A 16911-nucleotide genomic window follows, 5' to 3' on the forward strand; every position below is an offset into this window, starting at 1 on the left:
TAGCGCCATTATATAATGGCGGGTTAATTATATAATGGCGGGCTACTAAACAAATGATTCCATAAGCAATTGTTAGAATTCGTCACTTAATGTCGGAGATAATAGCCATAATTTATAGTAGCTAATAATACTATCTTTTACTCTATTGTAGTAATCATATGATGTGTATAAAAGTGAAAAATATTCTCTGATAAATATTAATTTAAAATATTATATAAAATAAGAAATATTGTATTAAATGTAAATATTTTATTTCTATTATGATTAATATACTTCTGTTACTTCTATACCTCTGTTACTTCTATTTGTAATTACCAAATTGAAAATTTATGTGATATATAATATCTATCTCTCTCATAAATTTCATGGTATAAATGTTGAACTAGCGTGGTTTTGATATTTCTCTATCTCTTTCTTCATTTTCGGTTTGCTAATAGAAATGATATGTAGCCAGCCGATGTTTTCAACAACTAAAACATATTTTACATGTAAACAAAAAACAAAATAAAATTTTCAATTAATAAATATATACTATTAAGTATCTTAAAAGTACGAAATATTTTTTGTAAAAATAGTTACAAGGTAGTACCATTTGTAATCCGATTTGGCTGAATTTTATACATATATACAGGGTGATTTAGAATATAAATCAATTGTCCTTCAAGCGGTGTATTCCTGGTCAATTTCTAAGACAATTTTCTTTTTGGTAAAAATTTGGTAGACGCTAAGATTTCGCCACCCTTGCGTACCTTCTGTATTCGACCCGTGATAAGCTAACTTAATCGGCTTATATCTCAAAATCTAGGCCTCTACCATCTAAGCCTCTGCCAAATTTTTGCCAAAGAAAAAAATCGTCTTAGAATTCAACCAGGAATATGTCCCTTGAAGGACACCTGTTATTATAAATCACCCTGTATAATAGTTCAGTCATCCCACGCACGCCGTGCCACTTATTGATTCGTTATTACCGATTGATAGATTACAAACACAAAATATACAAACATGTTTTTTTTTACAAATGCTTGAGAGGTGGGTCGTATTATTTTAACCTAAATTAATGAAAGAATTAGACTATTATTAGATATATCTATAAAATTCAGGCAAATCAGAGAGGGACATGTACGAGGTGTGTTCAAAAAGTATCGCGAATTTTGTGTTTTTTCAAAAATTATTTATTTATTCATGAATATCTATTTTGTCCCCTTCAAAGTAATCCCCATGAGATATTATACACTTGTGCCAACGGTTTTTCCAATCTTCGAAGCACTTCAAAAAATCATTTTTTTTTATCTTGTTCAGCTCCTCCTTCGATGCCGTCTTTATCTCGTCAAGCGTAGCGTAACGTCGTCCTTTCATGGGCCTCTTCAGTTTAAGGAACAAGAAAAAGTCACAGGGGGCCAGATCTGGGGAATACGGTGGCTGCGGCATCATTAGTGTGTTGTTTTTGGCCAAAAAGTCGCGCACAAGCAACGATGTGTGAGCAGGGGCGTTATCGTGGTGCAAAAGCCAATTTTTGTTCTTCCACAAATCCGGGCGTTTCTGGCGGATTGCTTCGCGCAAATTGCGCATAACTTGCAGGTAATATTCCTTATTGACCGTTCTACCCTGTGGCAAGAACTCATGATGCACCACGCCCCTGCAATCGAAGAAAACTGTCAGCAAAACTTTCACATTCGACCGAACTTGGCGCGCTTTTTTCGGTCTTGGTTCGTGCGGCAGCTTCCATTGAGATGATTGAGCTTTGGTTTCCACGTCATAACCATAAACCCACGATTCGTCACCAGTTATGACCCTCTGGAGCAAATTTGGGTCGTCGAGGACAGAGTCCAACATCTCATTAGCAATGTTCATGCGATGCTGTTTTTGGTCGCAATTGAGCAATTTTGGTACGAATTTCGCGGCGACCCGTCTCATGCCCAAATCATTGATAAAAATCGAATGGCACGAGCCAATCGATATGTTTAGGTCCTCAGCAACTTCTCTAACGGTGATTCGACGATTGGCCAATACCATTTTCTCCACTTCATTAATTTTTTCGTCTGTTGTTGAAGTGCTCGGGCGTCCGGCACGCTCTTCGTCGTTCACATCTTCTCGGCCTTCTGAGAACATTTTGTACCACCGATAAACGTTGCTTCGGTCTAAGGTAGCTTCTCCGTATGCCACAGTCAACATTCGGAATGCATCCGCGCACTTAATTTCGTTTTTCACACAAAATTTGATACAGGTTCTTTGATCCATTTTTTTGAATAGGTAAAAATCGAAGACGATCCAAAACACGTGCAAGCAAAGCAGCTGTCAACAATTAAGTGAACATTCAAAATGGCCGAGCTTGTCGGCATAAGTGAGAGACATGAGTACCAACATAACGCCACAAAAAGATCGAAATTCGAATATACGTAACCCGCGAAAATTCAAAATTCGCGATACTTTTTGAACACACCTCGTATGATACTCCTCTCTTTGATATGTGTCTATGTAATTGTTTTATTATTTTATTTTGGCATTTATACGTTAATGACTAAACACTTTTGATAAGACCAATTAAAAATTAAATTATTAATTACTTAAGAAAATTCCTACATTTTTATCTTAAAGAAAATAAACTGTAGTAATACAAATATTTTCTTCAGATAAATAACGAAATTAAATTAATAATTATTTATAGAATTTAGATAAGTATTAATAATTCTTACACTGCAAAATGTAGTCATTGTAAGTGGCAATATTTTTCCTACAGTGATGCGGAAAGGTTGGCTTGTTCGTATCATTAATATGATAAGATTTCTTGCTTTTTTCGGTTCCAATTTATACCATTCAAGATCGCACATAGAACGATGTACTTCTTCGCACTGTACATACATAGAATATTGATGTTATGCTACGTTATGACGTATACAGTGTTATTAACATTCATAAATTAATTTGAAACATTAAATTTAAAACTTACTTGCATTGTTATAATCTCTCCAGCACCACAATAAAGAAAAGTGTGTGAAAGCAAAATAGAGATACCAATTAATGGAAAACATAATTTTGTGAAAGAAAAATCACCTTCGGTAATCACCTAAATAATATATCTTGCTAATTTATAAAAATTAATTACCATCAGTTGCAATGTCAACAATTCAAATATTGCAAAATAAAGTAAAATAAAAAATATTTTTTAGAGAATAAAATATACAAAATATTAATATTTTGAATAGGCTTTCCGTTTAAACTTACAGAAAGTAATATGAATCCGTGTAGACAAAATACAATACCAAAATTAAATACTAAGCCCAACATCATTAAAGTGAAGGTATTTTCAATATTATTGGCAAATCTATAAAAATAATGTCTTAACAAATTAATTAACATATTAACATATTTAACATATTAAGTTCTTTACAATAAGTTTAAAAAACTATTATATTAATAACGTTTTGTAAAAATATTTTTTATATATTTTGTGTTATAATTATAATAAAAAAAGCATTTAAAATATATTTGATTGTCATATACTTTAATAAATATGTTATCTTATTTTATTCTTATTTTTATTTCTTATAATTATTCACATTTTAGCAAAAGTAAAAATAGATAACTTTGATATTTATGTCCTGCAAAGATTTACTTTGTAAAGGGTGTGTGAAGTTGGCACCCCTATAGTACACAATCATAGTTCCGTTCAGAGTTCTGGATTATTTACAACAAAAGGAAGAGTTCTTGATAGTTTTTACAAATAGTTCTGCTATTATAACAAAAAAAATGAATTTTGAAAAATGGGGGTGCTAACTTCACACCCAAAAGTAGCACCGCATAGTTCTGAATAATTAATTTGATGCTTTTTAAGGAGTACTAGAGTTCTCCGTATAAAAAAAACTTTTTTGATTAAAAGAAAAAAATTAAAAAAAATTAAAAAATGCATATCAAGTCCGAATAGTTCTGAATAGCGTATACGATTTCTTACGATGAGTTCTAGAGTTCTCCATAGATTTTAGAAACAGATCTGCTCAAAAAAGTAAAAAAAATCGCAATTGAATTCTCGAAAGTGGTATGAAAAAAATGAAAGAAACTTCAAAAGTATCAGTTTTACATAATTTTCTCATTAAGATTTTTGATAGAACTCCGCGACGCCTATTCAGAACTCTCAACAGAACTCCCAGAACGCTAAAAAAATTTTTTTACGATGTCGACCTTGTATTTTTAAAGTTCGGAAAAATTTTTTAAGAGTTCTGGTAGTTCTGTTGAGAGTTCTGGGTAGTCCTCGATGAGTTCTATTAAAAATCTTAATGACAAAAATCTGTAGGATTGAAAACGAAAATGTTACGAACGATCGCAGGTGTGTCGATTTTATATTTTCCGAGTGTGAAAAATTTTTTAAGAGTTCTGATAGTTCTGTTTAGAGTTCCGGGTAGTTCCGATGAGTTCTATCAAAAATCCTAATGACAAAAATCTGTAGGATTGAAAACAAAAATGTTACGGACGATTATAGGTGACGACTTTATACTTTTCGAGTGCGAAATTTTTTTTAAGAGTTCTGGTAGTTCTGTTCGGAGTTCTGGGTAGTTCCCGATGTAGTTCTATCAAAAATCCTAATGACAAAAATCTGTAGGTTTGAAAACGAAAATGTTACGGACGATCGCAGGTGTGTCGACTTTATATTTTTCGAGTGCAAAAAATTTTTTAAGAGTTCTGAGAATTCTATTGAACGTTTTGGATAGCCACTGCAGAGTTCTATCAAAAATTTTACTAAGAAAATTACATAAAACTATTTTTTTGATTTTTTTTTAAGTTTTGACTCTTTTATTGATACTAATTTTGAGAATTCAACACAGACATTTTTTACGTTATCGGGCAAAACTATTTCTAAACAGATTTTTATCATTAAGATTTTTGATAGAGCTTATTGGAACTACCCAGAACTCTAAACAGAACTATCAGAACTCTTAAAAAATTTTTCGCACTCGGAAAGTATAAAGTCGTCACCTACAATTGTCTGTAACATTTTCGTTTTCAATCCTACAGATTTTTGTCATTAGGATTTTTGATAGAACTCATCAGGAACTACCCAGAACTCCGAACAGAACTACCAGAACTCTTAAAAAAAATTTCGCACTCGAAAAGTATAAAGTCGTCACCTATAATCGTCCATAACATTTTTGTTTTCAATCCTACAGATTTTTGTCATTAAGATTTTTGATAGAACTCATCGGGAACTACCCGGAAATCTAAACAGAACTATCAGAACTCTTAAAAAATTTTTCACACTCGGAAAATATAAAATCAACACACCTGCGATCGTCCGTAACATTTTCGTTTTCAATCCTACAGATTTTTGTCATTAAGATTTTTAATAGAACTCATCGAGGACTACCCAGAACTCTCAACAGAACTACCAGAACTCTTAAAAAATTTTTCCGAACTTTAAAAATACAAGGTCGACATCGTAAAAAAATTTTTTAAGCTTTCTGAGAGTTCTGTTGAGAGTTTTGAATAGGCGTCGCGGAGTTCTATCAAAAATCTTAATGAGAAAATTATGTAAAACTGATACTTTTGAAGTTTCTTTCATTTTTTTCATACCACTTTCGAGAATTCAATTGCGATTTTTTTTACTTTTTTGAGCAGATCTGTTTCTAAAATCTATGGAGAACTCTAGAACTCATCGAAAGGAATCGTATGCGCTATTCAGAACTATTCGGACTTGATATGCATTTTTTAATTTTTTTTTATTTTTTTTTCTTTTAATCAAAAAAGTTTTTTTTATACGGAGAACTCTAGTACTCCTTAAAAAGCATCAAATTAATTATTCAGAACTATGCGGTGCTACTTTTGGGTGTGAAGTTAGCACCCCCATTTTTCAAAATTCATTTTTTTTGTTATAATAGCAGAACTATTTGTAAAAACTATCAAGAACTCTTCCTTTTGTTGTAAATAATCCAGAACTCTGAACGGAACTATGATGAACGGAACTCGATTGTGTACCACAGGGGTGCCAACTTCACACACCCCTTTGTAAAAGTCATGAAAAATAAGAGAGTAATTTACATACAACTACTCAGTTATGTCTTTATGATAGATTAATATTGTGTTGCAATTTCAGTTTTTTTAATTATTTTTTTATTACTTATACAGCACAGAAACCTGCAGAAATATTGTTAAAATATTGCTACAACGTTACAATATTGCTGCTCTGTGTTATATGAATAACAAAATTATAGTGAATTGAATCGAATTTGTAGCGCACACACAATAAGTAGCGCAATTATGTATTGTAACCTACATAAAATAATTATTGGATACAATCTATAAAGAATGTAAAAGGATTAGCAATTATTTCATAATTGTAAATGATTAGTAAAGGATAGTATAAAGAGAATAGCAAAATAGAAGTGGTTAGCTCTTAAAGTCTCAGATGATGTCTCATACATAAGTTTAAAATATATAACATTTTTAGAATACCGGATTAATACCGCAGTATAAATGCTCTGTGATAAAAGGCAATACATGCGCTAGCGTAGAGTACACAAAAGTACAATGCACATATTTATTATTTGTACATATTAAGCCTTTCAGTATTGCATTGTTATTAATAATAATACAATATAAAATAATTATTTCATATATCTGATTCTTATTCCCTCATTTACCTACCAAAACTCAAAAGAAACTAATTTAATTTTGTGCAGAAATACATACAATACATAAAAATTCTTTTCCAATTTTTATTGTCTTTAAGATCAAAGATCATAAAAAAAATAAAATATTTATATTCTAAAACTATCATTGTTTCAGTTTTTTATTGTGTTATTTATCTACATTTTTAATGCATTTATTTCATTATTTTGTAAATGAGTAATAAATTCAAAAATTTAATTTACTTTAAATTCATAAGTTATAATGTAATTATTTAAAAAATGCAGATTATTTTATATATTTTATATACTATTTTATATAATAAATTTTATAATGAAAAATATCTCATGATACTCTCAATTTTCTGAAAATCTTGCGGGTGTAAGCACTTGGATAAAAGTGTAAAAGAGTATTTTTACACATGCTTGCATGATGTCTATTTTATAAATTTTAGATGAATAAAACATGATATGTGAACTCGTTTTTCCATAATGTTCATCAAAACATGTTAACAGATTTTATAATAACAAATTTTATTTTACATAGTAAAGTGTATATTTATGAGCAATAAATTGCTAAATGAAAATACTTTCTAGGATTAAATTGATATTAATCTAGCGTAGCACATCCGTTTTAAAGAGCAATGGATCTCTATCTTTATATTCATCAGAGATTCATTACTAGATTAGAAGTAATTTGTCACTCACCAACACATGATGCGCAGCAGCGGAGTTTTCAATGTTGACCTGTAAAACACAAATAAATATAATTCACATTATAGTAGTGTCTACAGTAATTAATATTGCAAAAACTGATTACATTACATGCACATTAAATTTTTATTCATCTCTTTCAAGCACAAATTATTAATGAAATAATTATATATTTTTGCAAAAATCTGTCATCTATATATTTAGACTTTTACAAAATTTGACGAATGATTCCTTCCTCTTAAAGTTTAACTTGTAAATCATGAACTCGTTTACCTCGTGGTTGCTCTGCCGTTGCCTGATACTACCCAGGCTCTTCTCCTTCTTTCTTGTTCCTGCACGTTACTTTTTTATGGCACTCACGAATACACTACTACTTAACAATCACCTGGACGATTGCGTAACGATCCTGGACGGCACTCCCGTGCACGATGCACAGTTCATTACATTGCGACATCGGGAAGTTAACGCGAAACAACGAAAGCATTATCCGCATCCACTCGTCAGCCGCGACGCCGTCAGAGAAGTCAACACGGTAGACAACAGTAGACAACGAATTTCAAGCACCAGGGAATCGCGCGGTTACTAGTATCCTTTAAAGACACTTAAAGCGGTTACCTTCACGCCGCGCCGCACGGCGCAACATAACCTTTCGATTCGTTAACCGCGGCCGTTGCTAACCAAAGATTGTATATAGCTAACACACGGGTGTCTCACGAACGATGTCTCGCGATCTAACAAGTTGTATGTTTGTGAGTATGATGGTAATCACCTTGATAACAACGGAGGGCGTCTTTTGTTGACAATCTTTCTTTCTGTCGCTCTCGAACATTAATGCCAACCGCCCGATTATTCACCACTTATGATATTGTGCGGATAACATATCACACACGCAGCAAAACGTAATACGAATAAAAAAAAAGCACCGGAAAACACGAAGCGTCCGCCGGTCACCGGTACAGGCAGGTAGAAGACAGAGCAACATGGCAATAACATCGACTCGACGACCGTCGTCGGTCGTTGCGCAGTCATTACACCATTTACGAACGTTGTCGAAGGACAGCGGACGCGAACGAGTGCCGGGCGTGCAGGCGCGACCGCTCGAGACGTTCGGTTACGTCCGCCGCTGCTCGGCTACACTCGTAGGTAGCGTGCGCGGCGCAGTCACGTACACCATCCACGAACGTTACCGAGCGGCGACGGACGTGACCGAACTCCTCGGGCGGCCGCGCCGTCACTCGTTTACGTCCGCCGCCGCTCGGCAACGTTCGTAAATGGCGTAGTGACTACGCCGCACCGGCCACGTAGGGCACATAAGCTGCGTTCAGATTCCTCACCCGGGTACACCATGATGTCGTTTTATCTTTGTTGTTTACCAAATATTAAACAAGGATAGAATGATGTCTGGGTGCACCCTGGTGGGGAATCTGAACACAGCCTAGCCAGCCTAGCCTACGCATGGCCACGGGCCACGATTGTCGAGTCGGTGTCATCGCCATGTTGCTTTGTCCTCTAACCCCATCTGTACCGGTGAACGCTCCGTGCTTCTGGTGCTTATTTCGTTTTTCTCGTGTTGAAATTCTGTGCGGATATAACGTCGAATGTGTCGAATGTAGTAGCAGCGTGAGTGCCAAGATCGTATGCAGGTTGTGTTTCATTCGTGAAGCGTTACAAGCTTGTCGTTCGCGTCTAGTTCGTTGCTATCTCGTGCTCGTGTAACGTTACTCGATTCTCCGCTTGCCTCGTAATCTTCGTTACTCCTGATCGGCCGCGATCGTATTACGTTTTGCTGCAGCTCGTGTGTAATGTGTTATCCATGCAGTTATGAATGCCGAATGAAATATCGAGTTCACGATATTAATGTACGATTCGAAAGCGACAGAAAGAGAGATCGTCAGCGAAAGACGGTTTCCGTTATCAAGGTGATTACCACCGTACTCACAAAAATATACCAGGGAGTCGATCACGTTACTTTTTCCTTAGGGTGAAAAGTTACGTGATCGACCCCCAGCAACTTGTTAGATCGCGTGACATTGTTCGTGAGACACCGTTTGACCGAAACTCGTCGCACTATCGACGGCGTCAGCCCGTCAGTCGATCGCATTTTTCAATCAGCGGCTTCTTGTTTTCGGTCTCAATTCGTATGATGTTTATTAGTATACCTGAGAACGCAGACATAATAATCATCCTGAGACAAGCGTGTTGTCTGTTAGTAACGATCGCGGCCAACAAATCGGAAGGTTATGCTACGCCGCGCGGCGTGGTGTGACAGTGACCGCGCGATTCCCTGATGCTCGAGATTCATCGTTTTGCGTTAACTTCCCGTTGTTGCAACGTAATAAATTGCGCGTCGTGCACGTGAGTGCCGTTCAGAATGTCGCACGATCGTTATACACCGTCAACGGGAATGCTGTTCAAAATGTCGCGGCAACGTCAAGGTAGTTATTGCTAAAACTAAGTAATAGTGTTTTCTTAAATGAGTGCCATAAAAAAGCGATAAGCAGGGACACGAGAGAAGGAGAAGGATCTGGGAGACCTTAGGCAACGGCGGAGCAACCACGAGGTAAACATAATTTATAAATTAAATTATTTTAAGATGACTTGTTCATTGAATTTCTTAAAAGTCTAAATATATAGTACAGGTGATAGAAATTTTTATAAAAAAATATTTCATTCATGATTTGTGCTTGAAAAGATAAATAAAAACTCAATGTGCATGTAACGTGATCAGTTTTTGAAATATTAATTACTGCAGATGCTACTATAATGTGAATTATATTTATTTGTGTTTTACAGGTCAACATTGAAAACTCCGCTGCTGCGCATCATGTGTCGGTGAGTGACAAATTACTTCTAATCTGATAATGAATCTGTTGAATCTATCGATAGAGATTCATTGCTCTTTAAAACAAATGTGCTACTCGAGATCAATATTCAATCTTGGAAAGTATTTCCATCCAATAATTTATTGCATGTAAGTATACACTTCAGTAAGTAAAATAAAAAAAACTTGTTATATTAATCTGTTAGCATATTTTGATTAATGTTAGGAGAAAACAAATTCACAAATCATTTCACTGGCCTGAAATTTGTAAAAACAATCAAACATATGTAAAAAATATTTTTATACACTTTCAACTAAGCACTTACTCTCGCTAGATTTTTAGAAAACTAAGAGTATCACGAGATATTTTTCATTATAAAATTCATTATATAAAATATATAAAATAATCTACACTTTAAGTATTTACATTATAACTTGTGAGTTTAAAAATTCAATTTTTGAGTTTATGAATATTAATAAAATAGTGAAATAAAATGCAGTAAAAATGTAGATAAATAAAGTAATTAAAAAATTGAAACAATGATAGAAATAAAAATATTTTATTGTTTTTTTTACAATGTTCTTTGATTTTATAGACAATAAAAATTGGAAAAAAAATGTTTATGTATTGTATGTACTTCTAAACAAAATTAAATTAATATCTTTTATGTCATGGTGGCAGGAAAATGGAGAATGTCTATGGTATAGCAGAGTTTTTGCCTTGGAGATGGAATTTCTGAAATTGGTAAATTCGTTTAGAGTTTGATGAAACCTATCGCCCAATACCGCTTTTCTATCGGCAGAAAAAGTAGTTAAAATTATGGTTGAAGTTTTCTAAGTCCAACCAATTTTTCTATTATTACGATTTGTCATCGATTAATTCTTTGAAGACTAAGATATTTAAACGTAAAAATTGCTTTGTTTTTGTACTTTTTTTACTAACTTTGTTTACATGTTTTTTCTATTTATTATTTATATATTATATTATAATATTATAATATCTTTAGATCTAATGTACTAAAATGTTTAGGATTAATTTTTGAAAAATGCTAATGTCATAGATTTTGGTTTGTATGTAAAATGGATATTTTTCCAATAATATTAGGGACGAATTTATTGTTTTAATATAGTGGACAAAATCCGTTAAAGGCGATCAAAAACAAATAACTCTGTTATTTCCGATCTGCTATATTCAACCCGCTATTTCAAATTTTATAGATTTAATATTATAATCGATTGGGAACTTTTAAAAATAAAATTTCTTTGGATTAGATTTTTTCATATATTAAGTAAAAGAACTAAACTCATTTTGTTCGGTATATCGTATTAAATTTTAAAATTTTGATGTATATATGGATTCAGCGACCTAAAAAACCACGCACACTAAAAAACCTCTTAAATACTCATAATAAAAAAACGTTATCTTTAATCATTTTTATAAAAATTCATCTACTTTCCACTTTTAATCTGCCATTTTAAATTAGAAAAATTTAATATTAGATTTGAATACCGCGACCCCGAAAACCTGTATAAAGGAATTTTTATGTTCAAATACCTTCGTCTTCAACGAATTAATCATTGACAACAAGTAAGTCATAATAATCAAGATTGGTCGAATTTGGAAAACTTCTAACATGATTTTTGCAATTTTTCTTGGCAATAAAAAAGCGGTATTGAGCGATAGATTTCGTCACACTTGAAATAAATTTATCAATTTCAGAAATTCCATTTCTAAGGCAGAAACCTCTCGTGGACGTCTCTCTAACACAATTTATAAGTTATTATGTCATTATGATTAATTATACGTCTTATTTATAAGTATTTGTAAATTATCTACGCGCCATACACGTCACATCTGAATGGTCGTATATCCGTATATCCCCATGGATATTTGCCACATGCGATGATATATGGCAAAAATGTATGAATTATTTAAAGTTTTTCTTTTAAGTAAAAGAAAATGTATATTTTGCACTTTAAATTTTTTATAATAGTATGAACTATAAAGTTTTTATTTGATATAATTTATTTTTTTAAACATGGTAAATAATATTTAATAAATTAAGTTATTAAGTGTGGCACTAGAGTTACCTAGATAAATGCAAAATAAGAAATAAAAATTAAAATAAAATATTGATGAAATGTAAAAATTATGTACTTTATTTTTTATTTGAATTGAATTGTGTTACATAATTTTAATGTAGTTATTAATTAATTAATTAAAAATATTATCTTTTCTATGATAGAAGAAAATTACCAAAACTTTATTTTGTTTTTGAATAATATTTCTTAAACAAAAACGCTAAAGATATAATTTTAAAAACGTGACAATATAAACTACAAAATGTCTTCTATTAGATAGTAGCAGTATTTATAATACTATTTTGTATTTTGTAGTAGCTAATGTTTTTGCAACATGATCCAAGAAGAACATCTGATAAGTTGAGTCCCAAAACTCTAGGTAATAATGGTAGAATTCAAACATGACCCAATAGTGGAGGAATTAATTATAAAATAAATTAATAAACAAAGTAATACATTATGTTTCTATATATTAAGCAGCAAAGTTTATGAAAATAAAAAGATTGACTAAAATTGAAATAAAATTGTTGTGCAACCATAAACAGAGAAGTGAATCGATAGAATGCATGGAGAACTACACCAGTTCTCCATTTAAAATTATGGTTTTAGAGCATCCAAGTCTTTCTGTTGTTTATTTAAAAAAAAAAAGTTATAAAGCAACTCAGTTAGAAATGATAATGAAATTGAAGTCGATTTAACGTCGAAATAACGTCAAATCGACATCGATTCTATTATTTCTAGCTGAGAGATTAACCGGTTTTAAAATTATAAGCAAATTACTTGTGCTTAATGTCTCAAATGCACATATACAATCGAAGAATTAATGGTTTTTTGTCGATTTATACATATTACCTTGATTATGTTACTCTGATAACTAATAGTTTACTTTTTTTAGATACGAGAATATTTACTCGAACACAGCGTGGTGCGCGACGTTGAAGGTTACCATAGATGAGGTCGCAGACTTTCCAGATCCAAGCCGCTGCCTCACTGAGAATCAGGCGGTGGGGTGCACATGCGCTCAGCTCTGAATCCGGAAAGTCTGGTTAGCAGATCTATGATCTGTTCTATAGAGAAGGAGTCCGCTTTACGCTGCACAACGATTTTATGGTTTAACTCGCATTGCGAGGAAAATGTGAAAATTATATATAAACAAAACAGTTTTAGGAAGATTCTAATAAGTAAAATGATTTAATATTATCCAAAGTAGCACCAATTGTAATATATCTATGTATAATGTGTGAAAGTTATTTACAAACACTCGTAGAAAGAGAAATACGGACACAATCTTGTATTGTTCAGTCCATACTTATAAGGTCTATGGTATTAATACAGTACAATATTTAGTTTCTAAAAAATAGGAAGGTGCCGCTTTAGGGGGGTTAGCTAGTATTCGCAACTTTCCTCTACTGTTTAAAATAAACATTTTCTACAAATTTTTTAAAGAAATTCTTGTAAAAGAAATTTGAAATACAATAAATATTGTGCGTGATTATTAAATTTATTTTATTAACGAATTACTAAATAACTTTTCTTTACAAAGGATTTTCTTTTGGATTCTACTTTTAATTGTAAATTATATACATATAACTACAACGATGAAAATATATATGAAAATGTGTATATATGCAGATACCTGATGAGTCGCATATGATTCATTACGTTGTTACTTAGAGCGTAAATAAAATTAGGACACGAGACCAAATTAGCTGCACGGTTTTTGAAATTTTCCAGTTGACCACTGAAGTGAAGAATTGCGAGTCCAAGAAAAGCGTCTACCGAGGTATAAGTTACAGCAGCCAAAAAGATTGTAATAGCTTGAATGACATATGTTAGTTCAAATTGCGGACTCTTATTTATGTCGTAAAAATAATAAGTCTGTAGTGGCAATGGTCTGCCTGGGTCTGTGAGATTTGTTAAATGCCTTAAAGAGAAACCAAAATATGGAAGAACGACGACCACAATGAACGCCAATACCATTAGAACATATCCACTGATTACAATTATTCTAGCAACATATGCTCGTTTTATCATTACATCTCTCTCCTTTGTTGTCTTCAATTCTATCCAGTCTTCTGTCATTATTTTTATGATAGATAATAGTGCTTTGAAACATAGCAAAATAATCACTCGCAGAATCGTAACGTATAGTTTTTTGTTTTAAAGATTATAAAGCAAATACTTATAAATATACGTTAAGCTTTATACTTTTTGCACAATAAAAATGAACTTTTTTTATATTTTCATGCTACACAAATAAATTCTAACCATACCTGTTTGTTTCCATCGCATGATAATTAGTTTCCACGAAACTACCAGTAAAGGTAAAGTAATTTGAATATTATCTACCATAAGTAACATATCTCCCCAAACTCGTATAAGAGAACATGTGAGAGGTATACCAGAAACAAATGTGACTATAATGAAAATAATGACAATGCGAAGATCAGAAGCGAACTTATGTTTAGGTTCTTCATTGCTCTTTGGCCATAATCCAATCAGTTGTAAACCAAAACGATTTAATTCAACTGCCCATGTAAAATCTAGCAACATAATAAAATTATGCGTCAAGAGTTTGTTGAAATTTACAGTATTTTGAAACAAAACAATCTAAAATCGAATATTAGTAAAAAAATTTTTAGACATGTAGTTATAATAAAACTATAAAGATTTCTAAGAAATTGCAAAATGTATTAACTTTATTCAAGAATATCCCATTTAAATACATCACAATCATAGAATAATATATTCACATTAAACCTCTGAATTATGAGAACATATACCTAGAAGAGTCTAAAAAATTATTTTTAAAGTCTAATATCTTAAAAATGTTTTTGTAAAATTTTAAATTGATTCAATGAGAAACAAAAGAGTTATACAAAATTATAGTCAACTGTCTGACGGCGCGCTAATGCAAACTCTCAATTAGATACTTTTATTTATGATTACAATAATTCGGAAGATGTTTTAATTGCGATTAAATCCGTTTATGAGAACTCAAATCAAAATGCTTCAATAAAATGATGCGTTGGTGGCTCTATTCAAAATAATAATGAAAGTTTCTACAATATTATATGGAAATATGATATACATACAATATTATATGGCAATATGCTATACATACATTTAAAGAAGATGCATCAATATTATTGCAATCCTTCAAGCATTGTAAGTGAAAATGGGTCCATATCCATATACACATGCATATACCACTGTGGAAAATGAGGATCACATATTTCAGTTGAAGATGTGCGCATTAAGCAGTACAAGAGAAGAAATTTTACGTCGTTAATAAAAGCAAAGCGATTTTGTAGAACCATCCACCTTGGCAAAAGATTTGCTTTATAGTGGAGTAGACGATTCAATGTAAGTGTAAAGTTTTTGATGTTTCTGTAAATTGAAACGTTTTTATCGAAACGTAGTTTTCAAAACGCGTGATCACTATATCTTGAAAATAGTTCCATTAATCGACTTACAATTTTACGCATTTTTTCTAGATATTAAAAATTAGTTTGCTATGTAAATTTTTTTATATTTCTTTTTTTTTTTCATAGACAACGAACATGTTTAATGAAAAATTGATATGTTAATTTTAGTTGCAAATTTATTTGAATGCAATATTTCAAAAAACGGTTAGGTTAAGTACTAGATTTATGTTTTCAATTTTAAAAACCTGTATTTATTTTGCTTTCAGATGCAATCTATAGAAGCAACAATGCTGTTTTTTTAAAATATGGTTTGAAGAAACTGAAGCGATGCCGCCATATTATATTTTTTTTTAATAACATTTAAATGTTAAAGAAAAGTGATCTTTTCTCAATAGAACAAATCCAACGTTTTTATCTCTTTCCATTTTTTCTTAAAGAATCCGCAAAGTTAGGGTTACTTTATTTTGACACGTCTAGGTATATGTTCTCCTTAGTGATATTTATTTTAATATAACGTCACAGTAATTTAAAAAATTTTTAGGAAATTTTTACTCTCATTTGTAAATGAAAAATATTGAACAAACGCTTGGTACCTCTATACCCTGAATGTTTGGAGATATCCATGCCAAAGACTGATGTGAAAAGGCTCACCCCCACTTACCATACTATTGCGAAAGAGAAGGCCGTCACGCATGTCCGTAATGCGAGTACATTAACCTGGCTGATTCGCTGAAGGATGCATTAACTATTATAAATGCTATCTCCAATTGATAACAACTGTTCGTTTTGTTCTAAAACTTCATGAACATAAAAACGAGTCACAATAAGTAACATTTATGATAATAAGAGGGAGGGACGTTGTGCTGCACGGTACTTTGCTATCACAAATTATATGCTAGAAAGTTTTTTCATACTTTACGTAATATCCTACGATCGTATTCACTTCGTAACTAGAAATGTATAACGCGTAGTTGCGTTTTAATACTTTTGCAAAGAGGTAGCAATTCAGAAAAATTTCAGACTAAAAGTGCAATGCGAGGGAAAAGACATAGTGTTCTATGAACTAAGTACACGAATATCGCGAACCTCTAGTAAGACATATTTTTTTTATATGATAATATAAGTGAATAAATGTGCAGTATTAAACAAATATATAATATTGCATTATTATATTTTTTTTAGAAGTCTTTATATTAATTGAAATTATCACAATTATTAATAAATTTATATATAGAATATTTATAAAATCTGT

The 16911-nt window shown here is 31.9% G+C and overlaps 1 protein-coding gene and 2 long non-coding RNA genes across 3 annotated transcripts; 2 read left to right on the forward strand and 1 right to left on the reverse strand.

Annotated features, from left to right (window-relative positions):
• Nucleotides 1-229: 229 nt before the first annotated feature.
• Nucleotides 230-16421, reverse strand: LOC113004880 (odorant receptor 43a). Its single transcript, XM_039451844.1, has 7 exons — nucleotides 16253-16421; nucleotides 14505-14774; nucleotides 13868-14336; nucleotides 3223-3322; nucleotides 2948-3064; nucleotides 2694-2849; nucleotides 230-470 (listed from the first exon to the last, which is right to left on the reverse strand). Exons 1-7 carry the CDS (start codon nucleotides 16281-16283, stop codon nucleotides 417-419), a joined length of 1197 nt encoding a protein of 398 aa, XP_039307778.1. The 5' UTR covers nucleotides 16284-16421; the 3' UTR covers nucleotides 230-416.
• On the forward strand, nucleotides 10700-13726 carry LOC120358258. The gene is made up of 2 exons (XR_005575230.1): nucleotides 10700-12610; nucleotides 13127-13726. It is a non-coding gene; the product is annotated as an uncharacterized LOC120358258 (long non-coding RNA).
• LOC120358257 lies at nucleotides 14706-16160 on the forward strand. Its single transcript, XR_005575229.1, has 2 exons — nucleotides 14706-15597; nucleotides 15926-16160. It is a non-coding gene; the product is annotated as an uncharacterized LOC120358257 (long non-coding RNA).
• Nucleotides 16422-16911: the final 490 nt, after the last annotated feature.

Source organism: Solenopsis invicta, chromosome 7, assembly GCF_016802725.1.
Source record: "Solenopsis invicta isolate M01_SB chromosome 7, UNIL_Sinv_3.0, whole genome shotgun sequence".
In the NCBI taxonomy this organism is placed as follows: Eukaryota; Metazoa; Arthropoda; class Insecta; order Hymenoptera; family Formicidae; genus Solenopsis; species Solenopsis invicta.